Source organism: Solea solea, chromosome 11, assembly GCF_958295425.1.
Source record: "Solea solea chromosome 11, fSolSol10.1, whole genome shotgun sequence".
Taxonomy (NCBI): Eukaryota; Metazoa; Chordata; class Actinopteri; order Pleuronectiformes; family Soleidae; genus Solea; species Solea solea.
In genome coordinates, this window is record NC_081144.1 from 4,962,538 (window position 1) to 4,989,475 (window position 26,938).

The 26,938-nt window shown below is 40.1% G+C and overlaps 1 protein-coding gene across 1 annotated transcript in view; it reads right to left on the minus strand.

Annotated features, from left to right (window-relative positions):
• Window positions 1-1,025: 1,025 nt before the first annotated feature.
• LOC131469282 (acid-sensing ion channel 1-like) overlaps window positions 1,026-26,938 on the minus strand; it is a 55,009-nt gene continuing 29,096 nt past the window's right edge. The window contains exons 3-10 of the mRNA XM_058644278.1: window positions 5,285-5,435; window positions 4,937-5,064; window positions 3,881-4,031; window positions 3,295-3,351; window positions 2,991-3,144; window positions 2,376-2,467; window positions 2,203-2,282; window positions 1,026-1,140 (exon numbers count right to left, since the gene is read on the minus strand). Of these exons, the coding sequence (XP_058500261.1) occupies window positions 1,030-1,140; window positions 2,203-2,282; window positions 2,376-2,467; window positions 2,991-3,144; window positions 3,295-3,351; window positions 3,881-4,031; window positions 4,937-5,064; window positions 5,285-5,435 (924 nt within the window). The 3' untranslated portion in view covers window positions 1,026-1,029. The remainder of the gene's footprint in view (window positions 1,141-2,202; window positions 2,283-2,375; window positions 2,468-2,990; window positions 3,145-3,294; window positions 3,352-3,880; window positions 4,032-4,936; window positions 5,065-5,284; window positions 5,436-26,938) is intronic.

Genomic DNA, 26,938 nt, shown 5'->3' on the forward strand with positions numbered 1-26,938 from the left:
GTTGTTGATGACGTACAGTCAAAACATTTAACACGGCGGCCGATCGCTTCATCGTGTTTGTTTCTGCTCTGGTGGCAGACACACAGTATGTGCATGGGAGGGTGCGTCATAATTCGCATCCGAATTATTCACACAGACCTTTAGAACGATACGTGCTTTCATGTCAGAGTCTCCAAAAGTCTCTAATAAGACCAGAAAAGGCCTTGTCACTTTTTTGAAAAAGAGTCGCTGGAGGGGTTTAAATACTCACTAAATATAGAGACTAAGTCGCTAAGTTGGCAACATGGAAACAGCTGCAAAATGTGTTCCACCAATTAACGTTCTTCAGAGAGTTCTTCTTAGAGTTCTTCTTAGAGTTCCTGGTAATCTGAAAAGTCCCTAGTTTGGGGTCAAGGGAAAGTTTTTCCCCAGGTAGTTTTGATGGAAACGCACCCACGTTTTTCAAATTCCCGGGTAAAGGAGAAAAGTTCCTTTGGTGAAAAACGGGGTAATTACTGGTGAGTTTTGGCTTCACTGCAAGTAAACCAACTTTGTGACCTCAATTAACGGGGAAATTATGTGACTACTTTCAGGAAACTTATCAGAACATTGTGTGCAGATAAGTAGAAAGTCCAGACCTGTAATATAAAGTGTTAGGGCTGAAAATATATATATACACAGTGGTGACATGCACATTTCAGGACAACAACCCTGTCACATAAAATTATTTTACAAAAATCTCCTTCAAACTGACACCACAGTTTAACTGAATACAGATGAACCTTCATGCCATGATTTACTGAATCTGTCACATGTTGAGTCTGCTGTCCAGATGTTTGTGTGGCTGTGTCCTCACTTTAACCACGTATTGTTTCCACCTCGTCGCTGCTCAAAAAACATTACTTCACCAGGCACAGTTCAGACGCTTTGTCGCCCCAGAAGTCTGCTCCGGCAAAACGGCTTTGAACAAAGTTCACGAAGCCGCTCAGAGATGAGGGAGCGTCTCCTCCTCCTCTTCCTCCTCCTCCTCCTCCTGACAGCTGCAGAGGCCTAGTGAAAATTACTGACATGACACTTGACATCGTCCAAGCTCAGGACTGTTCCCTGGTCAGTGTTGTTGTGCTTCTTATCGGAACAGCGACACAGTTTGTACTTTATCACCTGAGGAGAAGAACAGAGCAGTGAAGGTCACCAACACTTACAACATACAAGCACACAGTTTATTTGTATGTGTGAAGCCCAGTGATTCCCAAACTCACTTCCCAAACCCGTACCCCTTCAGACATTTGAAATAAAATCTCACATCAAATGAAAAAATCTCTCAGAGTCATTTATTTCTCACCAAATAGACCAATTACCTTTTTGTTTTTAAGAAATCTACTGCAATGTTTGGCAGAATTATGCCAATTTATCTGCCTGTTTCAAAATGTAACCAGGATGTTTGCAAATCATGCTTTGTTTTTGTCTTTGTTAACCCCTACATCACTTGCGTACAAGTACCCCAGTTTGGGAATCATGGTGCAACCCATGGTGAATGGTGCAGCCTATATATAACTATAACCACACGTTTGTATGAAATATTTGTATTGAAATGTTTTGTTATCCTCTTAAAGCTGTAAAGCATGGTGGGGTGTTCCACACTGGAACTATTCAATTGTATTTTTTGTAAGCTTAATTCCAACATGAAGGTCAAAATGTTGTTTTTCAGTCCACTCTCACCTGCCTACAATAAGCAGTACTGTGTCACTGTTTGTTTGTTTGTTTGTTTGGCCTCATGAAATCCAAGGCTAACACTGATGGAATCCACCCATATAAAGGATCGGCATCTGTACATCTTTTCTTATGAAAACTTTTACTGAAAATCCCTCCAGATTGTGAAAATTCCCAGGACAATCACAGCAGACTTGACCCCATTATTCTCAGTGGCAGCTAAATCTCTGTTTAAAGTACATTAATTACATTGTATGCAAGTAAGACTACAAGTAAAATTGTACATTATCTGTTTTTATTTATTTATGTAGTTTTATAGTTTAACTTTGTTGTTTTCAGTTATTTAATGTCTTGATGAGTGGAGCTCTTTTATCTCACTGGTATTACTGAGTCTTGTAACGTTTTTATTTCATGTTTTATTCACATTTGATGTGAATAAGCAAATAAAGATGCTATGCGCATATAAAGTGACTTGTATGTCAATTTCTTAATTCTTTGAGAGAGAAGTCTCACCTCATAAAAGTAGTCAAACAGCTCCAGAATAGTGAGTATGCTTGCTCCAATAAAGAGTCCCATCTGACCACCAATATCACCTGGGATAAAAAAAAAGAAATGGAATATTTTATCAAATATCAGGCAAATAACTCATGCACTGTAAAATAACAGAAGTAATAATAATAATGTACCTAAAAGTCCAGCCACTTCATAAGCCTTCTTTTGTTCAATCGTCTCGTAGTTGAGAGCCTCAAAAAAGATGTCTAAAACCAGGATATTCTCCCTGTGGAGGAAAAAAACAAGTCAGTCACAACATGAATGGTAATTTTTACAACTACACAATTCAGTTATTATTATTTATTAAGAAACACTTAGTATCTCTTTATAGGTGCATATAATTTGAATGGAATAAACACAATTTATTATTTGTAAATATGGTTTCTAAAGTTAAATAGGGAGACCTAAAAAAAATAAATTTGGAAAGTATTCAATGGCCCACCAAAATCTTAATATAGTAAAAGTGGTTAGTTAGTTAATTTTCCTGAAAAAAAAATACATACTTGTAGACGACCCAAGATTCCAGTTTTGCAAACTTAATAATTTAATTATTTCAATTAACTTTCATCTATACATATTTTAGGGTTAGTGGAAACCTAATTAAAAAACCTAAAATTTAAATAATTTCTATTATTTATATCTGACCTTTCAAAGCCCAGCTGCAGTGCCCTCATGGCCCACTGGGAGACTGTGGCCCACCCTTTGGGCATCACAGTTTTACACATTTTGGATGTCTACTTACAACTTACTTAATGTACTGCTCAGATTTGTTGTATTTCTTGGCAAGATATTTGGCCGAGGCCTTGCTGGGGATCTTGACGAAGGACAGCTCTTTGTTGTATCTGGTCATGTTGCACGGCGTCTCACAAACACAGAAGTCATTGTCTCTTTCCACCAGGAAATCTGCAGAGAGAGAAGAAATGACCTTTGACCTTTGGAGCAGCTCAGTGTTGCTGTGAAGGTTTAATGCATGTGTGTGCGTGTTTGTGGTGTCTGGCATGAATCTGTTCCTCAGAGAGCTAACACCACAGACGTGGACAGAGACTTTCTTACCGAGAGCTGGGTCAGCACATTCCTTGTACAACTCGGGGGTGCAGTACGGAGCGTCGCCTACAGCCAAAGCAACACAAGCTCATATCAAAAAATGTCCTCCTGCTTTGCATCTTGTCGAAGTGCATGATTGCTGTAACTCTGGTAGCTGATATCACGCAGTAACATCATGCAACGCTCAAAAGAACAACAAAAACAATGCCACTTTGGCAGGAGATCCATAGATATACTGTATATATTGTATAAGCGGCAGAATATATACCAGTGCCAAAGTCTTTCATTTGTTGTTTTAGCAATGTTATAATGACCAAAAAGTACAATTATTTCTAAATAATTTGGAAAACATGGCACGTTCATTTTTGTAAGGTTTTCCTGCCAACATGGTGGCGTAAGCAAACCAAGTCACATGACATCCAGAGTTTAACAGTTTTATTTTGAAATTCTATAGATTATTGCCACAGATTTTGCAGTATCATTTTTTTTTTTTTTTCACTTGATCCGCTCCCTCCTAACCAGACTAGATACTCAGTGGCCCTCAGGTCATTTGAGTTTGAGAGCCCTGTGTGTGTGTGTGTGTGTGTGTTCCTACCAGGCATGTGCACCATGCGGCAGTTGCAATTGTCCACCAGGTAGCGCGTTTCACAGTCGATGCGACAGGCTGTGATGCTGTAACTGTCAAAGAAGTCTGAATCCATGGGCGTCACCTTACAGTCTCCCCACGGCGGAGGCAGATATATCAGCTGCAATGGCGACACATCGTACATCACTGTTAAAACACTGCATTTTGACAAAATATACCAACTTTTCTGGAAAAGTTTTTATATTTTCCGTAGTTTTCCTCGGGTTTCAATAATAAAAAACTGTTAAGAAAACATGAATACATCATTAATTACTGTTCCCAATATTTTAAAGTCAGGAACTTTATATGCAGTAATAAATTTGTTTTATTTTGATCTTTAAAAAAATGAAAACGGTAAATTCGAATACAAGAGTGAATAAAAAATGAAATGCTTCGTTAGTCAAAAGCAGTATAATCTGCCAGATGTGGAGAAATTAATCTTACAAATAAAAAACAATTCAGCATTTTTCTACACTCGTGTAAAATAGAGAGGGGTTTTAAAATAGACATGTGACTTTAAAAAGATAATGGCTGTTAATAAATTACCAAGTTATAGCCAAGTAACTCTGTTATGTAAACATAGAAACACTTCAACTTTGACCTACTCCACCGCTGTCAATTATTTTCATCATCATGACATCAGTGAATTAATCAATTCATATTCAGGTCACATTTTATGAATCACATAAACACAAGAATCCTCTTATTTGAAGTAATTAGATTGTTAAAAAAAAAAATTGCCAGTTATTTGATATCAGTTTTTTCAGCGCTCATACACACAGTTAGTGTTAGTGTCTTGTTAGTGAACTATTGTGTAATTATTAATACTGATAATAACTGATAACCAACCAAATAAGTTACTACAAAAGCTAAACATTCTCTGGTTGTAGCTCCTTAAATGTTAGGAAGATATTCTTATCATTTGGATTAATGATCATTAATGATCAATCATTACAATTATTTTTCAATTATTCATCAATAATTGTGTGTGTGTATGTGTTTTTTTTTATCAGTTAAGGTTTGTACCCTTTGCTCTTGGCAGGAAACAAATGTCTGGAACCCAGGTGCCACTCCGAACCCGAGCTGGTCAATGAAGGACGGCTCATCCTGACTGTGGATCTGAACTTTGACCCCAGCTTCAAATGATGTCTCGTCTGCAGGAAGATGAAGACGGGGAGATCAGTGTGTAACACACGTAACAAAGTTATTTCTCTAGTGAGTCCAGACACTTGGAAGAGTTTCTTTTCCTCTGAGTTTCACACTCTGAGGGATTAACACAAACACACACACACACACACACACACATATATACACACACTGCTGGAGTGTGACAGATAATCAGCTCTGAGTTGAAGTAAATGATGGTCCATTCACCTGTTTCTCCCCAGACTGGCAGATATTCATCTTGTTGAATGTCCAGCATGAGCTCGAGTCCATTACCCATACCTCCCTTGGTGGTGATGAGGGCAGAGCGTCCATCACCTGCTGCATTAAAGGTGTAACACTTCCCATAGCGAGTGAAGACCTGTGACACATGAGACATTTTATTTATATAAGTTTTCTAAACACAAAAAACATTTTTGAGCCTCTGTTAATTAAACCTGAACCACCTGAATAAGAAAGAAATGGTTCAAAAGTCATTTGTAAAGTTGTCTTTTTGATTTGGAATGCACATCTTTAAAAGCCAAGCGCTCAGATGAAGGTAGAGGAGCAGAAAGTACAATGTTTGACACCAAAATGTGCTTAAACAGAAGTGTAAAATAGCATTAAATACAGCACTCCACCGTGGTATGAAATTACAAGAGGTGAAGTGCCATCCCTCATCACGTTAGTGAGCTTAACAGCGAGCTTCCACCGGGGGTCAGTGTTTGTCTCTCATATATGCATTTATATGTGAGAGTGTGTGCAAAAAAAAATGTGTTTGCGTGGCAAAATATTACGAGGAAGAAAGGAGCGTGATTGGCAGAAAGAGAGGAGAGAAAAGGAGGAGAGAGAGAGAAAGAAAGAAAGAAAGAAAGAAAGAAAGAAAGAAAGAAAGAAAGAAAGAGAGAAATGAGGAATTCTGTGGGTTACACAATCAAAGCCAGTGAGTTGATGGTGATTGTCTGAATGCTCTTTATTGCACTTATGATGACTCTGATGTTACCATGGAGACCAACACATCCCAGCCAGGAATAATGTAGCCTTATCTAAAGAGATGCCAAGACACCGATTGTCAGATTGGAGCTGTGTAAGAAAATGTAAATCACAAGAGCCCACGTGACATTTTCATGCAGACCATAAATAGAAGGAAACCTAATTAATATGGAGATTTCTTTAGCGGAGAGTTAATCTCGCTTTAGAGCTTTTAGTGTCGTGTGAGTCACATGAACCTATGAGTGAGTGAGTGAGTGAATGAGTGAGTGAGTTGAAGGGTAGTTTGGAGCAGGCTATTTTTCAACACTACGGCACAAAACCTTATATCTACGGTTTAAAAAAACAAATAAGCAAACAAAACAAACCACACAGTTGTTGAGACAGAGTTTGGGTTCTGCCAAGGGCAGTTTAAACATTTGAGTCATCCATCATGTGAAGTCCGTTGATGCAAACATCAATCTGAGCAGCGGGAAAAAAAAACATTCTGCACTATCAAGAAAGGCAAATGAAAGGCAAATCACAGAGGGATTGTTTGTAGGGCGGCACGGTGGTATGGTGGTTTGCAATGGTGCCTCGTTAGTTTAAGGCTGCTGTCAGTAATTTAGCTAACATTCTCTTCCCTCCTCCCTGTGACGCCTCGTTTTCAAGTTTGGCGAGGAGATATTTATCCACCATATCACAAACAGCTTAAACTCAGCAGTGGCTTTACAACATGGCAGCCAATGCAGGCTATTACCGGGGGCCCCTGAGCTGATGGGGGCCAAGAACAGCTGATTACATTAGTCCACAGCAACAAACACATGTGGGAGAACCTATTTAGATGTTATTATATAACTATGTTCAATAACACCATGGTTGTAAAACCCTTTACTAGGTTGTGTTTTATGCAGGTTTAGCTTGGGCCCCCAAATTCAAAGTCGACATGATTGTGTATGTGTGTATGTGAAGGCGTCAATGACAGAGAGAGAGAGAAAAAATGGAGGGTAATCAAAGCTCTACTCACGCTACTGTACCATGAAGTAAGAGTTTATCAGAGCAAGTTCAATAACACACACACACACACTGAGAAGTGATAAAACACACCGCACATAAATTAGTAATCTATGAATGGATGATACAAAGGCAGATTGCTCTGCGTAGTCCATCCACACAGCTGTCTTGAATTAGCAACCTATCAGCCAATCAGAGAAAAGTCATCACTTTCACATTATATCACATCATTTATCATAATAGCTGCTTATTAAAGTGAAAGTTTCAAGTGCAAGAGTTTGCCTGTTTTTTTTAACTGAAAAAGGCAAAAATAAAACTATTTATTTGGTTTAGTGGAATATCTCCTTTATAGGACTAACATCTTATTTTTCAAACACTAACCAATTCCCACCCCCATCTCACTCCACACTAAGTTCCAAACTGGAGAGCTCTGAGTTTAACCATTAGAAAGATAATGCCATCAGTGTTTATGTTGTGCAGGTGGCTGCAAATTAAGTAACATGCAGGCAAAAAAACATAAATGAAAGAGGACAGATTTCATTCATGCATGGTCAGAAATGCGGCCACATGGACACTCAAACCACCTCCTGATGTGGTTTTTGTGACTGGATCCAAGGACACACGCATCGTGGTCTGTACTCCAGGTGCTGGTTTGTCTCAGAAGTGTTGCTTCATTAAAACCTCTCCTCCCACACCTTTCTGACATCATAATTAAGAGCGAGGGGCTGTGCCAACTTCTGTAACTCCCCGGAAGCCGACGTTCACACCCACCAGTGTTTCTATTATTATCTGATCTAAAGTTATCAACCTGCTGCAGGTGGCCTTCTCCGCACAGTCAACCACATGTGATGGTGACAGTATGTGAAGCCCGGGGGCTAAATAAACATCTGTAGGAGGAAACCCAGCTGTCACGAAGATGCCGCCCTGTCTCCGTGAATGAAAGCATAAATGTGTCAAATCATACAGTGCATGTACTCGCTGTACTTCATGAATAAACCAATCCTTACAGTACAGAGAGGGTGGAAGTGACATAAAATGTGCAAGAAGGGCGTTTGATGTTGAGAGGCGTCTGATCGATACGCAGATGTGAAGGTGATGTTAGGTCATACTAGTTTAATAGTTAATGGTGAAACAGAGGTAGGAATTTAAAAAAAAACATTCAACATGCATAATGCACACACACACACACACACGGCACATATACTGTGGCTGCACGTTCCACTTGTCATGATGAATGAATAAATCATTGCCCACATATGGAAAATGTTTCCTGCAGCGGACACAAGAGACATAAGGGACGGTAATTGTTCAAATAAGTGTCACAAAGGGCAACAAGGTTCTGTTTAGCTGTGAAATGCGACACATACAGTATAATCTTTTACCTCTAGCCACCATCTAGAGGTAAATAAAAAAAAAAACAAGCCAAAACCCCCCCTTTTTCTACTGAAATCAATACATTACTCATGAACTGCTGTTTGCACAGGCTGTAATCTTCAGAGCTACGTGATCAATAAAAGCTGCCACTCACACACAATTTCCCATGTATTGAAAAGCACTCAACAGAGCTGTGCCGCCACTAATCGTTACGCGCGTCGCTATGCAGATCTGTTTTCACAGCAACACTTGATTCTGAAAGAATATCTAAATCACAAATCCTTGCACTTTGCCATCCATTTAACAAGGTCTTAATACAGTTTTGCAAACTGCGAGCTACTAAAAGACGTCTCAGCAGGGTAAGTTCAATCCATTAGTGCTCTGTTGTTTTACGGGGATGGTTTCTGAGACTTTAAAGCTGTCTGGGGAAAGTGCAGACACTTTCGCTGTTATTATGGTTCATGTTTATATGCTCGTCACAGGGGGAACTGCGATGTAAATGCAACAGCAAGTCGACAGCAGCCCAGTGGCGAGTGGCATTTAGAAACATCCATAGTTGCGTTCTGTTGTGTGTGTGTGTTATGTAATTTAGGACTCATAATTCAACAAGGATTTTTATCTGACCGGGGAAAAATGGAAAATTTCACACTTTACTGAGTGCCTTCATACATGAATTCACATTCTGAACATGAAGGGATTAATATTAATAAGAAGAGTCTGCAGCCATGTTAGTGGGCTGAGGTGGAAAAAAACTCAGAATATTAAGATACTCACGTACTGTGCTTGTGCTTAAAGGCAATTTTATTGACGTATTATTCTTACATTTTGTTGTTTGTGTTGTGGAGAAACTAATTGACAATGTAGACAGATGTGAAGTACTTACAGTCTGCCCCACACCAGAGGAGAATTGGTCAGATTTTAAAACAGATTATCTTGACAAATGATCCTGTTGTGTGAGGGATTAACAGACGCGATTTTAACGTCAACGCATGCGTCAGAGTCTTCCCCAAATTGTAAGTAAACATGTTTGATATTCACGACTGAACAGTGATTGGGGGCGTGAACCCCGCAGTAACCAATGAGAGCGAGTTGACCGAGAAACGGATAATTCCGTCTTCTCTCAGCCAGTTTTTTGCATTTATCAGCACAAAACAATGCGCGCACACAACAGCTATTAACTGACAACACCGACAGTCCTCCTTCAATGTCTGTTTATATTCTGAAGTCACGTTTAATCATGCAAGTTTCTGTGATCCCTGGAATCTCCTCCCTGAAATCGTGTGTGGTCCTGTGTTTGGACATGATTGTCAAGTCTGTGCTTTCTCAGCATTAAAACACAACGGTTACAACATTCGCCATGTCTGAAAATCCTCTAGTGTGGAGCAGGCTTAAGCTATTCATTTTATTTTACATTCATTTACATGTTACACAGCAGTGGAGCAACAGTCAAAATAGCCTCCCCTGAGCTCAGATGTGACCACCTTTTATACACCAACCATGTCTATAACATTGCTGTGATATTAAGAATTCTTTCCCACAGTCCAAATGTTCCCCTGTTTCAGTGATAAAACAGCAAACACCCCCCAACGCTTTAAGGTCACCATGTTCTTGGCTCATGTTTCTGGTCAAAACATTGTCTCCATCATTTTAACACTCATCACTTTGAAGACGAGAAAATATTCTTCCTGGGTCCAGTGAGTTCAGCTCCTTGGTGTGTTCTCTGACCTTTGACCTTTTCCTAAATAATTTTACCTTCACAAGAGGAAAACTATTGAACTTTGTAACATTATTTATTTGACAGTGAGGCAGAGTTTTTGCAGCAAGTGCAAAATGTGCTGATAACACATCTTTAAATGTACTTGTGTCGACTTTAGCTTTACCTTTATTATAAACTTTACCTTTATTAAAACCTATGACTGGTCTTTTCCATCTCTGTCAATTTATAATTTATATTTATACAATATAATCAATATTTGCACATTGTGGATGCTTAAGCACTGAGACAGTATTGCACAACAAATTGCACCTTCCATTCTGACAACACTCGGCTTTGTTTTATTTATTTTCTATGCTTGGAGTTAAGTTTGTTCATTTTATTTTACTTTACTTTAGTTCGCAAAGTAAAAATGTCACTGCACAGTGTAACCTCTCGCTGTGTACATGACAATACTTGAGTTTCAGCACAGGAAATAATATCAATGAAGACAATATTGAAATGCTGAACTTAAGCAGGTGAGGAACTTATTTGGTCATAAAAGTTTTGGGCAATTTGAAACATTTACCTGGGTCTAGTGTCATTATTCATAATCTTATAATCTCAAAAAGATATGTGTGAAATAACAATGTTCTATGTTCATTTTTAAGTATCAAAACTCCCCTAATTTCCTGTAAAATTAATAAATAATGACTTGGTTAATTGATCATGTATATTGGCATGGAGATCAAATTGGTGTGGGTGTACGTGGGTGGAGTCAAACACACCTCTGCAGCTCCGTATCACTGTAAACTCTATCACACTTAATTTCCAAATCTCACACAGGATTTCAGCACAAACGTTAAAAAAGACTCAGGCCACCCACTCCTCTATACTCACTTCTGAATGGAACGTTGACTCACCACACTAATTGGGTGGAAGAGGAATCCAAAAAGAAGAGAAAATACAAACTATAGGCAGCGACTGAAAAACCAGAGGCACATTGTGAGTGAGAGCGTGTAGTAATGATGCCGAGGAATCCAGGACGTGGAATCAAACCCCGAGTCAGTGTTTGTCAAAATAAGGTTGAGATGAGAGGAGGGTGAATATAGGTAGAGAAGAAACTGCAGGACTCCTCAAAGAGTGCGGATAACAGAAAACTGCTTTTCTATAATAGAGAGACGAGACAAAAAGACTAAAAACACCACTATGATCCTGACCCAAAGTTTCCTCTGGAGGTCGAGCAAAATGAAATACTTGAACCACTCAGAATACACTCGAAACATCAGTGACATTCTCTTATACGGCACCATCATGAGGTTCATGATGAAATTCATTGAGTCTAATGATTCAGTTTCACCTCAAAATGACTGCATTACAAGTCACAAGTGAGTGTATGTCACATATAAAACGACGTCATGGCAGTTTCATGCAGCCGTGCTATGACGACTCCTCCCACGTTGAGGAGGTACTATAGAAATGGAAAACAATACCAAACCGAGTGGAGTCAAGCTGGAACTGTATAGTGGTAACGCGTCATAAGACACTGCAGTCTGTGTCGTTGCATTTCACAATCACTGAAATATTATTGTGAAGTCCTTCTGAACGTCCAGGTGTGTTTATCGCAGTAGAATCCACCTCGTCGTCTCGGTGTTTTCAACCGTAGTTGCTGCTGTGTGAAGATGTCTCATGTTTAACTCGCGCTGTGTGCTTCTTCTGCCTTTCCTGCTCGGTCTTTCCCGATGTAAAAAGGCATGGCCCCGTGTGTTTCGACAAGAAAACAAAAAACTGCAATACTGAGGAAACACAAAGAAAGTCATGTGGATCTTTAACCCAAAAAGAGTAAACTGTGTGAAATGTCCTGTATTGATCATAAATGTAAAGAAGCAGAACTATTGTGCTTCTCGCCCCAAAGTCAAACTAATGTGCATTGATCAAGATCAAGTCGAGCGCATCGACTCGTGGATGACAGCATGGTGCAGCACAGGCTTGTGTAAAGTCCAGTGTAATGATTAAGTGTGAATGGCACGTCCTCCTAATGTTATTTGCCATCGAGAAGAAAGCTGGAGATGTTAGCCAAACTTTTTCCCAGTGCTTGAGGAAATCGGGTGTTGTCGAAAAAACCCATTTAAATGTTAGAACTCAATATGCTATCATCGGCCTCTCTCCAACCTCACCTGCTGCTTTATAGATAAAATATCATAAAACCTCCTCCAGCGTTGTGAGGGGAATTTTTTATCTGTCATATATTTGGGTTTTTAACCTCTAGCTACCACACAATAAAAAAATATTTCTTACCCTCCTACATTTTCTTCCTCCCTGGTCTGAGTTGCACTTCCCCTGTTCCCAAGTGCCTCCTGAACTATGATGTTGTTTCCTCTGTGGACTCCTCTGCATCTCCTGCCACACTACCTCACCCGCCCCTGCTTCATTTGATGAATATTTCACAGGCCAGCAGAGACAGTTCTTCTCCTCCTCTCTCATCTTATTCCCAGACACCGGGCACACTCTCAGTACCTATCACCCTCAGAGTCTATACGGCATCATCGCGGCGACTGAGGAGTAACTCAGGAGACCAGCGGAGAGTGCGTAGCATATCATGTGAAGGAAAAAAATGGGACGTGTGCATTCACTGAGGTTATAAATGCCTTAAAGTGCTGCCTCTAAATCAGAACAATGCTGATCACTGCAGGGTGGGTTGAGGAAAAAAAACAGGTCAAATCAGGATCAAGTATGTGTTGAAATACTTTATGGCAGCAAGTTAGATTTTTTTTTTTTACTGTATTGCTTAAAATCCTCTTCACACCCCGATTGTAACCAATTATGCATTGTCACAGAAATAAAAATATTAAATCACCAGTGGAACAGAGAGGCCTGTAAAAATAACATCCAATCATATTTAACGGCCCGAATGAATCAATTGGATGGTGATGCATCAATCAAACTGCCATCTGCCCCCCATCCCCCCAGGCGCATACCCCTCTTCGTGCACTAATCGCACATGCTCAGAAGACAACACCAGAGCTTACGCTAGCTTGCTAAATCCAACGAGACAGAAAAGGTGCAAACGAAAAGACATTTTTTGGGGAAAGCTACTGTTAAGAAAAAGGCTGCGGTGCTGCGTGTGTTTACAGGTCATTCACTTTATATCAAGTGAATATAGTAGTGATTTAAAGTAGCAGTAATTATGCAGAAGTCACAAAATAGACCGTTTTTCTTTTGCTTGGTTCATAAAAACAAACCAAGTGAACTTTGAACTGTGACGTATTTCCAAATTTCATAAATTCAATCTGATTTTAAACATTTTGAGTAATTTTTGCTCAGATGTGTTTATATAGTTGGTGAAAATTCAATATTTTTTATCAGATTGTCTAGGTTGTGTTGAAAAAAGGATATAAGACACTCTATATTGCACATTCTTATAGCCTCTGTATATACTGTATGTTTAAACACAGTAATGGAAAAAAGCAGCAAAATGGTTAACAGCAAAATATCCTCAAAGTGAAAAGAAAACAAACTCTGTGGAAAATATGGTATATACCTGTGACAATTAGTCACTCAGCTATTCTTCATAATTAATAGTTGATATCACCAATTATGCTTTATAATGTCAAACATTCTCAGAATCCATTCCTGTTTCTCCAAATGTGACGGCTAAATGATTTCAGTGTAATATACAACATTGTAAATGTCTACAGGAAATGTTACAAGCTGCAATAAATAATTGTTTGCAATATGTTTTAGGTTTTTGAAACCTCAAACAAAAACAGAAATTAAAAATCACAAGACATTTAGAAGGGAAAGGTCTCCATGGCGGAACCATTACCTACACTGACATCTTAAATATCAAGAAGCTCCAGCTATAATCGCATGTTTAAATGTATTTCTGACAGGTAGATTTATCTCTGCTGTGTTACAGTATATAAAGTAGGAAAAAAATGAGTAACTCAATGTTATGTTCCACATTTAAAACCTTGCATTTAGAAAACAACAGCAACAGAAAATCAGTTTTTATAAACTAGAGAAATATAATTTTAAGCAGAAAATTGTACTTCTATCGTCGGAATTATACATTATTGGCCATTTGACTGCCATTTTCTATGACAGTGATTCTAATATTATTGGATTGCGGTGACATTTAAATGAAAATAATATTTAATTGCGGCTCTAAAACCCCCTCTACTGAAAGGCCACTTTATTTGAAAGTGGCACCGTCTTTTCGTGCCATTTAGACGAATTTGGAGCGGTGAGATTTACATCAAACAGTGGTGAATAAAAGAGCGATGTCCTCTGAGGAAAAATGGTGGCGAGTCACAACAGAACAACATAATAACTGATCATGTAGTGGCAGAAGAGCCAGCGGGAAACTCTCTCCCTCTGAGGACAACTAATTGTTGGTTTGCAATCTCTCTGGTGGATGGTCTTGCAGTAGCTACACACTAACAGCCTGGGGGAATGTAGCCTGTAATTCCTCCCACCTATAACTGTTATTCTCTCGGTGAGGAGACAGGGGTTCTTTTTGCTGAAAGCCTGCTTTAAAACTGAAAAATGACACTTTTAAAATTCCTCCAGGGCAGAATGTTCCTGGTGAATAATGGACATGGTCATGTGAGGTTTGGATGGGCAATATAAATGTCTTAAAACGGCGGCATCGCATTCATTTACGGCTTTTCAACCTTCTATAGAGACTCTGCCAGTTAGCAGACGCCTGCTTAGTCAACCTGCACGAGAACAGAACAAGAGAAGACTCGATGATAAATAGCTGCTCAAAGGCGAATAGTTCAGCTCTTTTGAAGTGTGGCTGGACTCTATATGGTATTGGCATATTATCACCACTTAAAATGAATTACTCACTGTACAGCACCAAAATCAATAAAGAAAATCAACATTTCTACAAATGTTTAATGTTGTAACTTTGGTGTTACAATGTAATACAAATGTATTATTCCTAAAACATCACAGATTTAAGCAGGTGTAGATAGCCTTTTGTTAAGTGGCTTCAATCTGTTCTGTCTCTGTTGACAGTTATCAGAGCGATCGTTGGTGGTGTGTACGCATCAAGTCAGAGAACAAAAATCCGTTTAAGGCACTAAAACATTCACCATCAGGCAGTTATGTGATGGAGTTATTGCTTACAACTTGCAAACCCCTTCTTTCCTCATCTTCCCTTGTGCCCAGATATGCAACAGGACCATATGGGACGTTAAAACCTCCACTGCCTGCCTTTTCGCTGCAAGTCTCAGGCATCACGGTCGCCTACAAATCTCCCGCCTGCCCACGTGAGTGTGCCAACCATGTTCAAAGCCCATGTACGCTCTGTGCTGTGAGAGGACAGAGACAGAGACAGAGAGCCAGCAGCCTGTAGCAGCTAGGCCTGTTGTAACTCCAGTGTGCACCACTCGTCCCTTTTTACCACACAGCTGAGCAAACATTGAGGGACAAACAGCCCCAGGCCCTGTCAAAGGGGCAGAGGCCTTACTACAGCTGAGGGTATTTGAAGATGCAGAGATCAGGGTTAACTACGATTAAATCCTTCTGTGTCGAGTGTGACCACAGTGTTTGAGAATGTAGAGTCTATAGCTACAGTGTTGCTTTAAAGACCACACAGTATAGAATCTGACTGACATAATAACAGACATAAAAATAGAATCATAGCCGGTAGAAATGTCTCGCGGGCCGACTCTGATAGAAATATGGTCCGTGTTTTGCTCTCATGTGGAGGGAGGTAGGTGTGAAAGCTCATCTGAACTCTGGTGCGGACCAATCAAGTGAACTCCGGTCTGCCTGAAAACGTTCGGTTTGATTGCAAGTGAACTCTGGTGCGGATCTCCTAAAGTGGGAAATTCAAACGGAATATCAAGCGAACCCAAGAGAGGAAGTGAGGATAGCTCGCTGCCTCAACCTTCTTATTGTGAAAAACCAATTAGGTTTGAATACCAAAGTAAAAACAGAAACCCCAAGACTGCATAAATTTGGTGTTGGTGTTTTTTTGTAGAGAACAATCCGGCTGAAGGGATCAGTTTTCAGTCGTGGCCGAACGATGAGTTTGTCTCAAACAAGCAGCTGTTTTAACTGTGTGATGTTGTCCAGGCGGTTTGGTCCACTTACTAAAGTGCAGTGTGAAAGTGAACCAAACCAAATGAAGGTGTGAAATATTACGGCATTCTCCGCCCAATTGAACCAAGTCCCCTGCGTTATCCTGGTGTGAAAGCACCCTAAGATTGGAAAAAGCCTCCAAAAGCATCCTACGGTAAACCTCCACATGACTCTGTGTTTGTCCAAATAGCAGTGTTTAGATCTTCTGTCGCCTGCACTGCACACAGGAAGTGATTTTTTTTATGTCGAGACAGACAGAGGCAACAGCAACATTGAGCTAGTAAAGCGAGGCGGCTGTTTGAAAACACTGAACGTTTCAGAAGTGAATCCTACTTCTCAAAAACCTCAGCTGTCCAGCAGTTTGATTGGATAAAAGCCTCTTAACCCCGCCCACCGCTGACCTGCTGTTGTACACACACACAGAGCCTGTTTTCAGATGAAGGACACAGCATATAAATAATACAACATTTCTCTTCATGGAGAACAGACAGAGGCAGAATAACAAAAAAAACCAGAGGTTACACACTGCAACTTCAAGTCAAGAATAAAACAACATAATTGCAGTATCAATATGAGATATATGATGACAAGAGGAGGGAAATACAGAAATCACCAGAAACCAGACGTGATATTGTGGCAAAGAATTCAATCTGGAACTTGGGTTCATGTTACAAAATGTGACAACCAGCGGATAGAAACTGCCGCCTTGAGCTTTCCTGCAGGCTACAGTGACACCTGTCTGACAACAGCTGAGAGGTGGCTACTCTCCAGTTTCTAGCTGTTGCTGTTGCCTCTGTCCTGCAGCACTGCTGCGCTCTGTTTTGAGTAACTTCGCCCATATAGTGTATATTAACTGTGAGATTCACCATAAAAACAAGAATAGTTCATTTAATAAAAGTTAACACAATCAGGGCATCGGTTGTTAGCTTTGACAGCACGCAACACACGGATGTTGAGCGGCAGTGCCGTGGAGGATTTGGAAGTGCAAAACACGGTAATGCAAAGACGGTGTCAGCTTTGGGACGAGAGAATGTGTGAGCGCATGAGTAATATTTTACAGCCTCTGAGACGGTGGCGTTCCCAGCAGTACAGCTCTGTTTCACTGTGTCATCTCAGGGTGTCATGGATAAAAATATATCTTTTCCATAAGTGTGGCCATAGTGACTCATCACAGGTGCCCCTTAAACATAAAAATATGGACGTTGGTCTGCACTACCTCCTGTAATTAACCATCAGATCCTCAACGGGGTGATGCGAAAGTAAAGGCTGTCTCAACATCTGCTTCTTTTTCATTTTGAAAAAAAAAAAAACAGTTTTTTTTAATCACATCAAACTCATATCCAAGGGAGAATTAATTAACTTAAATTGATATGTACATATCTGGAACAAGTTAACTTATAAGTTATTCATTACTGTGAAGCTGTGTCAGGGAACTATGGTGGCCTTCACATACCAGAAATGATGTTGTTGTCTGTCAGAGGATGAGGTTTCCATGGATATGGATGTTTTAAAGTTGGTTGGTGCATTGGGTTTATGTGAACTTTATGTTCTGATTACTGTAGAAACATGGAACTGCAAGTAAAGAACCTAAAGTAAGAACCTTTTTATACATATTGTATAAAAAAACAAACCTTTTTGTTATGTTTACTCGTGGGCGGAGTCATCACTGCACGCCGGCATGAAACTGCCGTGACTTTGTTTTACGTGCGACACACAAATGAGTGACTAGTGACTTGTAAAGCAGTTGCTTTCAGTGTAACTGAATCATTAGAATCAGTTCATTAAAAAAAACATCACTCAGTACTTCCTCCATGACCGGAGCACAGCCTCCGTCCGACACAGTCGCTGGACTGAAATACAGTGGCAGGGTTTGTGATGCCGCTCGCGATCAGCAGTGCTGTCGCTAAATACACCTCAATTTAGAGTGTCCAATTAAAAATGAGCAGGTGCTTTGCTCAAAAGTACCCCAGCCAACCGGCAACCATTTGGTCACAAGCCAAGTTCTCTTTCCACTTGGCTATGTGGGCTGCTCCTTACATTTCTACACCATACACGGAGCAGAATCTATCTGCTAATCTATCAATGACATTCAGAAAAGAACACAAAACAAAGTATGTGACACTTTGAGCAGTATGAACAAAGCAGCCACACTGCAGTACTCCAGCCCGATGATGACAGGTCATTTCTGTTCATTTTAAATGACTCCCCAGAGTCAGATGATTGCACGTCCGTCTGGCCGCAGGGAGCGGGACAAAAGGTTTTGCCGTGAATTACACATGATTAACTGAAATGGCAGGAGTTACACCTGGAGCATATAATGATTACGTATCGCTTACGTGCGCGTACACAGCGAGAGGACAGTCTCTATATCAGCCAAGAGTGTTTGACTGTTTGTACGAATCTCTTTGGCAGTCTCCTTGGTGCATGTCTAATCATATGCAGAGTGTAATAATGAGCTGTATCACCCTGCGGCAGGAGGGAGGAAAATTCATTTAGGACAGCCAAAAGCCTGTCACCCTGCATTTCACCTGACACCTGACTTGAACTCAGTAATGGCTTGTGTAAGAAGACTCCTGAAATTGTGCGTTTCACTTTGTTCTCATGAGTTACGCCGACTCAAATCAATTATATCTTCACTACTCTCTTAATGAAATTGTGTGTCATGCCTACATTCATTTTAATTAGATTCTCTGAATATGTCATATGAACAAAACCCAGATGAAATCTGATTTATGAGAATCCACAACAAGCTTCTTTTCACCCCAATGACGTCAATACGACTACGTTTTCATTTAAAATTCTGCTTTCAGATGAAAATATGGGTTTTTACTCTTCACAACAATGATGAAAAGAAAGAGCAAGGACTTCTTTAATCAGACCAATGACAAGGTAAAACTGAAACTGAAAGTTTGCGATTCAATAGAGCTTTTCTTTCAAAATGAATAGTTGAACCACAGCTGATGAGGGCCATTCAAAAAATAAGCAAATGTGTGGATAACTGTGTCATCTTTTAAGCCTGTCCATATTAAACTGTATCCCTGGAGCTTTTTTTTTGAATGAAAACACAATTTTGAACTTCTCTACTGCAAATACCCAGTTCATATCCACAAGCATCTTTGCTTAAAATAGCCCATCGCTGTTATCCAGAGCAGAATTGATGTGTTTTTAAAACAAAAACAGAGTATGCACAGATGCAGCAACTGTTCCTAATATGTGCCGCGAAAGCCAGGAAATGCTCACCTCTCCTTTGTCGGAGGCAAGAGTCAGACAGCGTCTTAGGAAAGAAGCTGCATAAATAAGTCAGACACGCTACTATGTTCTGTGTGGAGATGAAGTATGGACATATGGTAATGTCAGAGAATAACAGTTACACATACACGCACAGATGCACAACAGGGAGACGGTGACGGATGGTGCATGACATACATGCATCTCCATTCCCTCTGGACAGCCCTTGTGAAACTCACACACATACAGTACTCATGGTCTTGTTATTTAATAGAGCACTCGCGGACTCATTTTGGGAATAGTGGCATGACTCAACATCTGAGTGGCTGTAATAAAGCGGTTCAGTTGTGCAGGAAGAATTGAGACGAGGTCGTACAGATGATCTGCTCGTGGACATTTTGAAATACATGTAAATATGATAGTTTGAATGAAATTGTACAAAATTCTTACATTTCTCAAAGTTACACTAACACACACCGGATAATGCGATTACGAGTCTAAAACCTCTGAATTTACACGTTCAGTCAGGCCAGAATTGGACTGAGCAAACTGCTCATGCGCCACAGTCATTCCCCTTAAACCCAGGGAAATAGCAGAAGCTCATACATTGAAGCGTAAGCATGGCATGATCCATGCTGGTACATTATTTAGACTGTCAACGACACCAGAAATATGCTCTGTCAGCTTAAAGAATTGGATATTTTAAAGTTCATTCATGGTGGGAGACTGTGAATGGCACTCGACATGCTAACAAGTATAAGTGCAAGCTAAACAGGAAAGTAGGCCTCTGTTGGAGGCTTTTATTCTGAAAATAATGCCTTTAATGTTGTAATGGTGTTTGACTTATTGTCCAGCTCCTCCATTCAGTGGAATCCCTGGGTTACAATCATTTATAGTTATTTTAAGGTCAATTCAAAAGGTTCATTCAAAATTTAAAGCCACTTTTTTTTCTTACGTGCAATAAATTCCATTTAGTCAATGAGTAATCATTTGAAATATTTGGGATTTAAATGTCAACTCAAATAACGGTGACTTTTTCTTCTATAATTGAGCAGCCCTACAGGAAAGTACCTTACATCAAGTTGAAAGAGGGCATATCACCACGAAGCGTAGCAGAGGCTGACGCACACAGTCAATAATTTGATCCCTCACTAGTGCTTGTATTCTGGGATGAAGGCAGCTACACTTGTACCTCTACGATTCAATTTTCTTTAAATCAAAATTGCAATACGGCGCAATATTTCTTAAAAAAATAAGTGAAAAATTACCATTTCAGATGAAATATTGTGCTGGCCTGTACACATCATATGCTACAGACTGAGGAAAACATCTTTGCTTCCCACATATCTGCACAAATATCTCACAGTAATCATTTTAAACATGTTATTCAAATGAAAATGAGAATAATTAGGTAAAAAGGTACCATTCTCTCTCATATCACAATCACAATTTCAGTCAAAAATAATCACAATTAGATATTTATTCAAAATCTTTCAACCCTGTACTTAACATACTGACAGTTTGTAGCCTCCAGCCTTTGGTTAGTGGCCAATTTGATCACCAGGGAGAACATCCCAACAGAGGAGAAGGACAAAGTGCTCACCCTCATTAATAAGAAAATATCAAAAGACAGATCTAGGCGCTGCTGGGAAGCATTTTCCTGCTGTAGAGGAGCACCTCTCCACTGCTGTGCAGCTAACAAAGGCCCTTTTTCATGAAATGTCTGTCATTTTGCAATTCCCAAAAGACCACCCGGCAAAGGTGGGATGAAGGTAAATTAATGAATACATTCATTATAAGGACTCCTGTCACTTTTTGGTGCAGTTTAGAAGACGGGAAATCTGTCAGGAGGGAGGGAAAAAAACCCTCCTGCGGCGTTTCCCCTGGAGTGAACCTCCTCCATGTGACAAATTTCACACTCTGCTGAGAGAAATCCGCTGAGGCTTTAGATTTCCCGGCCTGTCACATACTGTTGCTGAATACCAGGAGATTAATTCTTCTCGCAGATAGTGCATGTGAGCAACTCCGACTTTCAAACATGCAGCGCCGGCTCCCGTCGCCACCTGTGCAATCTCAAAGCGACAACAAGGCCAGATTCAAGCTGCGAGGCAAGATAACGCACTCGCACAAAGGTCAACGTGACAGAAGAGAATATCCCGCTTGTCGGATAAATCGCGTACAGTGTAATGTACATGTAGAACATCCGGGTCAAGCTCATTTAATGACCCTTAGGTTAAATTAAATGAATAAAAAGGAATAATTGCATTTTTCTTGGTACTTCAGTACAGTTACAGTGATCGCGAATCCACACGGAAACAGAACGTTCCCTTTACAATCTTTTTCAATCTTGAAAAGTTGTCTGTAGACACAGCATTGTTTCAAGAATTGTCTTCACCGATATGAAACCCCCTCAAAACGACTCTATATGCTGTAATATATATGCCAGGCCTGTATGTGGCGCTGTAACGCTGCCACAGAAGGACATTTCTATACATTTTTGGATTCTAAATGACTCATTTCTTGTCTCAAATGATCTTAAAACTGCATTTCAGGACATATGAACAGACTGATTTCAGGTTTTTATGTGTTTTCTCTGCCAGATATGTTCTGGCGAAATGCATTCTGGGATACATGGCTTTCCCAAGTATACGCTCAAGTCACCACCCGATGCATAGTTGGTAAAACGGGCGGAGCGAGAACACTTCAGGGTATGAGAACCGCGCTCGCTGCTTGCGTATACTTGTGAATTGGAACAGTACTTGGACTGAGGCTGTGGCATGTGGCATTTTTATATTGTTTTTCAAAACTAGGGTTTTAGGACTCCCAAAATGCCAGTTCCATGTGGATTAAAGCTGATAGGATGTAAAGCTTTTGCGGTTTTCCTAGATCTCGTGTTGTCTGGCCTTGTATGTTCTGTCCTCCAGCAGAGATGAGATAAGTGTTAAAAGACTTAAAATATGCATTTCTAAACTACACATTAACACCCTCTGGTTATTTAGGATACGTTCTGTGTGTGTGAAAATAAAAGTTTTATTGTAGGGCTTCAAAGAATGAGCATTGTTTAGCGATTCCTTTTGGTGTCACAGTGAATGGATCCTTTTTTACTTGTCCTCCTCCTCTTGTGTTTGTCTTTGGTCTGTTGGAAGGATGTGAGTGTGTGTATTTGGGTGATCCAGATCCAAATCAGTTAGAGATATAAATCAAATTTAAATTAAACCCTTTTGTGGACATAAAAAAAAAAAGACTTTGATATCTTAACTGTAGAGGGAACTTGAAAACAGAAAAATATACAAAACAATCAAAAGAAAGTGATGTGAACAGGACTCTTTGTAGTCGTCCAGAGTAACTGCACAGTGGTCAGTCACTCTGCGTCACACTAAAGGATGGGGAATCATGGCAGAATACTCTTACTGTGTCACCACGTCAGGTCAATTTTAAGGTTAGTTGTGTTGTTTGTGAACTTCAGAGCAGAACGGTGCATTTTGCAAATTGCTTCTGACCTGCCAAGCTTCTGCTCTCTTGTAAAAACTGTTTTGCCAAACGTTTGATTTACAGTTTACATGTGGGCATGCACACTCTCCACCTCGGCTTTGTTTGTTGTGCACAACCACAACAAACATAAATTAGGTCCAGTTTAGGAGGGGGAAAAAAAGAACATAATTATAGAATAATTGGGTCTGTCACATTCCTAAATAAATGCATAAAACATGTAATAATTGATTAGATTTTATTGATGCAAACTGCACCCATTCACAGCTGCTCTACCGATGCACTCACATTGTGTCTGTGCATATTCCTGCACTGATTCAAATCTGTTTGTGTATTACAGGATGCACCATTGGAGTTGCAAGATCAATTTCGGTCGCAGTCAAGTCTATCGCAAAAGCGGCGATAAACCAATCAAAGTTTTTTTTTCTGTTTTAAACGACCTCTGCAGATAAAAGTTCTAGTGTCCTTGAATTCCACGTGTGAACACACAGTGATGATATGTTTTTTCCTCCGTCGTGAACCAGCTGAGTTTAATCTCGAAATGTCGACTTCAATCTCGACATGATATTCCAACTTTTTTTGCGAAATTTGCAGTTTAGATTTAGCATATTATGTGGTGTGGTCTGGTGTGACCGCAGCGTTACAATCTCTGATATTAACGTCAAGCTGAAAGATTTAGCCAGTCTTTTTTCAGTGAGAAATGATTTGCATGATGTGATATTTAATGTATTATTAATAGGATTTTAAATAAGGGAATCCTTGGGGAAATTATCATAAACTGCTTTCTCTCTCCTGGTGGGAGTGTGTGTGTGTGTGTGTCTGTGTTTGATTGACAGATACGAGCAGCTGTGGTGCCAGTGGAAGGACATTGAGAACTAAAAGTTGCTCTCACACACGTGCACTGGAAACCTGACATTTTGTAGACATGACCTGCAGGAGTTGTACGTGTGAAAGAAAACGTCTGAACCAGTTTAATTAAACATGAGCCCCCAGTGAAACGTCCGTAATGTCCAGCAGAGCGGCTGTGTGAAGAGAACAGGACGATGTCTGGGAAACATGCACAGCATGTTGACATTTTTTTGTCCTCTCTCTCCTGCAGAGACATTGATCGCTGCTGGTCTCCTGCACTGTGTACCTACAGGCCACCCTGTGCCTAAACCAAACAGAGAATTTCCCGGGGGTGAGAACACGTTCACCTCGTGCTCTGTCCCACTCAGGACTGTCTCATTTGCTGCATGTGGAGGGAACATAAAAGTTTCAGGGGGAGCAGCTGTGTGCCTGCTGTCAGTCGGTTCTTAAATCTTGCACTACATTTTTTTTTTAAAACCATCATCCTTGAAATTGTTTTCTCTGTTCCTCTGATCTCACCTTTGTGTTGTTTGTGCACATATTGTATCTTTGTTAATGCAACACAGAAACAAAGCATTGATGTAGTGAGAAACACACACACACACACACTGACAGGCTTACCATGGTGTGAATGTAGCAGACATATGTACGTACAACTGTGAGGGAACAAGAGCTGCTGCGACAGCGTGTCTAAACTGTCCTCGAGCAAAACTCGGACCACAACTGCTCATTCTGCTGCATCATCAGTGTGCGAGTGTGTGTGTGTGTGTGTGTGTGCGAGGCCTAGTTAAGAGCTTTGAGTGATGGATACGGTAGATTAGAAACTGCTTCATAAATACAGGCCATTTACTTGGATGCAAATGTATAGTCCCGCCTGGTTTAGCACCCTTCGCCCATTAAAGAGCAGTGTGCATGAAACCGTCCCAAAGTGGAGATTTTTACTGAGTTTGATGTTGATGAATTTGCTGTTTAATGCGCTGGAGTCGAGCAGCTAATTTGCTGTTTAGTCTGCAAACTGATGTTGTGACTTATCCAACCTGAACAAATATAACGGACCATTTTCTCTCCGATGTGTCCTGTGAGTGTCTCCTGCAAGGAAGTCCCCATGCCAGCAGGCGTCCCTGAACTTTGTCACCATAGTTACAACAATAAAAGTATGCAACATCCCTTTCCCGGTCAACAATGAGGCTTCTGTTAATCCCTCATACTACAGGATAATTTGGCCAGATAATCTAAATTTAAATTCAGAAGACACCCACTTTACTTGACTTATTTTTTTTCCTTCCATCCTTTTTTTTTTTTTAACCATACATGATAATTTACTTCAGTGTGACTTTATAGCACAAGTATCAGTTAATTTTCATATAATTACTCTCATTGACCACTTAAGGACTTAAGTTAGGGATGAGCTCCTACGATAGTCACGGTCAGTATTGGTCGTGTACTGGCCAAAATCATTGGTTTGAAAAATTGATTGATTTGTTAACCTAATACCAATAAAGTACCAATAAAGTTCTGCTGCTGTAGTAATCTGCTTTCGGGTTTGACATGTGTGTTCAGATATAGTCTCTAGTTTCCATCATATTGAATCAGTCGGTCATTCTCCTCTGACCTCTGAAAGATGAGTGTGTGTGAAAATCACAGTGGATCGATGGCTGAGTTGAACATGTTGCTGGTGAGTGTAAGTTCATGTATTATGTCCCTTATTTATTGTATTGTGTACCAGTTGTCTTCTCCGTTGTGTCCGTATTATGCTCATGTCCTGCTTCTTCCCGTGTCCAGGCCGACTGTCTCCACTGTCAAATCTGTCTCCCACAAAGTCAGAGCTGGGAAAAAGCCCCGGTGTGCAGGTCACACTAACAAGACAGAAACACATTCTGGTGTGTGTGTGTGTGTGTGTGGACGTGAGAGTGCAAAACAAAAAGGCAGAACTATCTGTGGCCACTTGCAAAGCATTCAAAAATAAATGGAAGCTGCTGAAAAAGGAGGAAAAGCATTTCAGACTAAATTTCACACGTCCAATGAAGGACAGAAGGAAGCAATTATACAAAAAAAGAGGAATTCCACTCTGTGACAAATGGATATGAAAATGATTTGCATCTGTAAATGACTGGCTCTAATAAACTATCCCGCCAGATTCTTCTCTACAAAATGACTGTCATGGATTTAAACTCTTTTCTCATCAGTAAAAAATAATGGTGGGCTTTTCTTTTTTTATTATTATTATTATTATCTTTATTTGACACTGGTTAATTTCATAAATCACATCAAGTAGGCAATTGGTGAAAAGCAGTGGGTCAAGCCTGGACCACCACTTGACTGGCTGAGGTTGCCATGGTGACAAAAGAGGGGAAAGCGGGAGCCTAACAGCTCATTTAGACAGATATTCCATATAATCCTGAATTCTTTTCATTCTACGATCTGGTCAGAGCACGTCTGCGTATGTGTGCGATCATTCACTTTGACAAAAGACAAAGAGAGGACGGAGACGAGGAAGAAAGGAAAAACAAACGCTGCAGTCATCATCCTTGTGTAGGAAAAGAGTGCAGGTAAGAGGTGCAGCTAATGAGAGGCATTATTCAAGGCGATGGCACCTTTTTATCGAAATGCACAAAGCAATCAAATGATGAGCGTCGTGCTGCTTCACAAATCAGGGAGAAAGACAGAAACGCACAGCGGCTTCTCCTGAACAGCATCTACATATTGACATTTTGCATGTGAGACTCTAATTAAGCCGAGACGCAGTCAGGAAAACAAGGTGAGCTCCAGTTTGAAAGAAAACACATTAGTGACAGTGTTGTTGTTGCAGCGCTGCTGACGACTGGACACGTTTTAAACAACAAGGACGCAGGAAGAGATTTTGGAGACAGTAAAACCTTCTTTTTTCTTTCTTTTTTTTACTAAACAACAGCATCCTCTCTGGTTTTGTCATTGTCTGCGTGGTATGATGACTCAGCAAAGAAGGTTTTGAGGTTATGTCCTCTGCATCCATGGATACAAGTCCTGTTCCTTTGGTGTCCATGACGTCGCCTTCATTTTCTTCTGCTTCATTTTAATCATAAATCCTTCAAACTCCAAAATTATTTGAAAACCTTGAAAATTTTCTTCCTCTGCTTTGGTTTCGATGCAAAGTGATAGAGAGAGAGAGAGAGAGAGAGAGAGAGAGAGAGAGA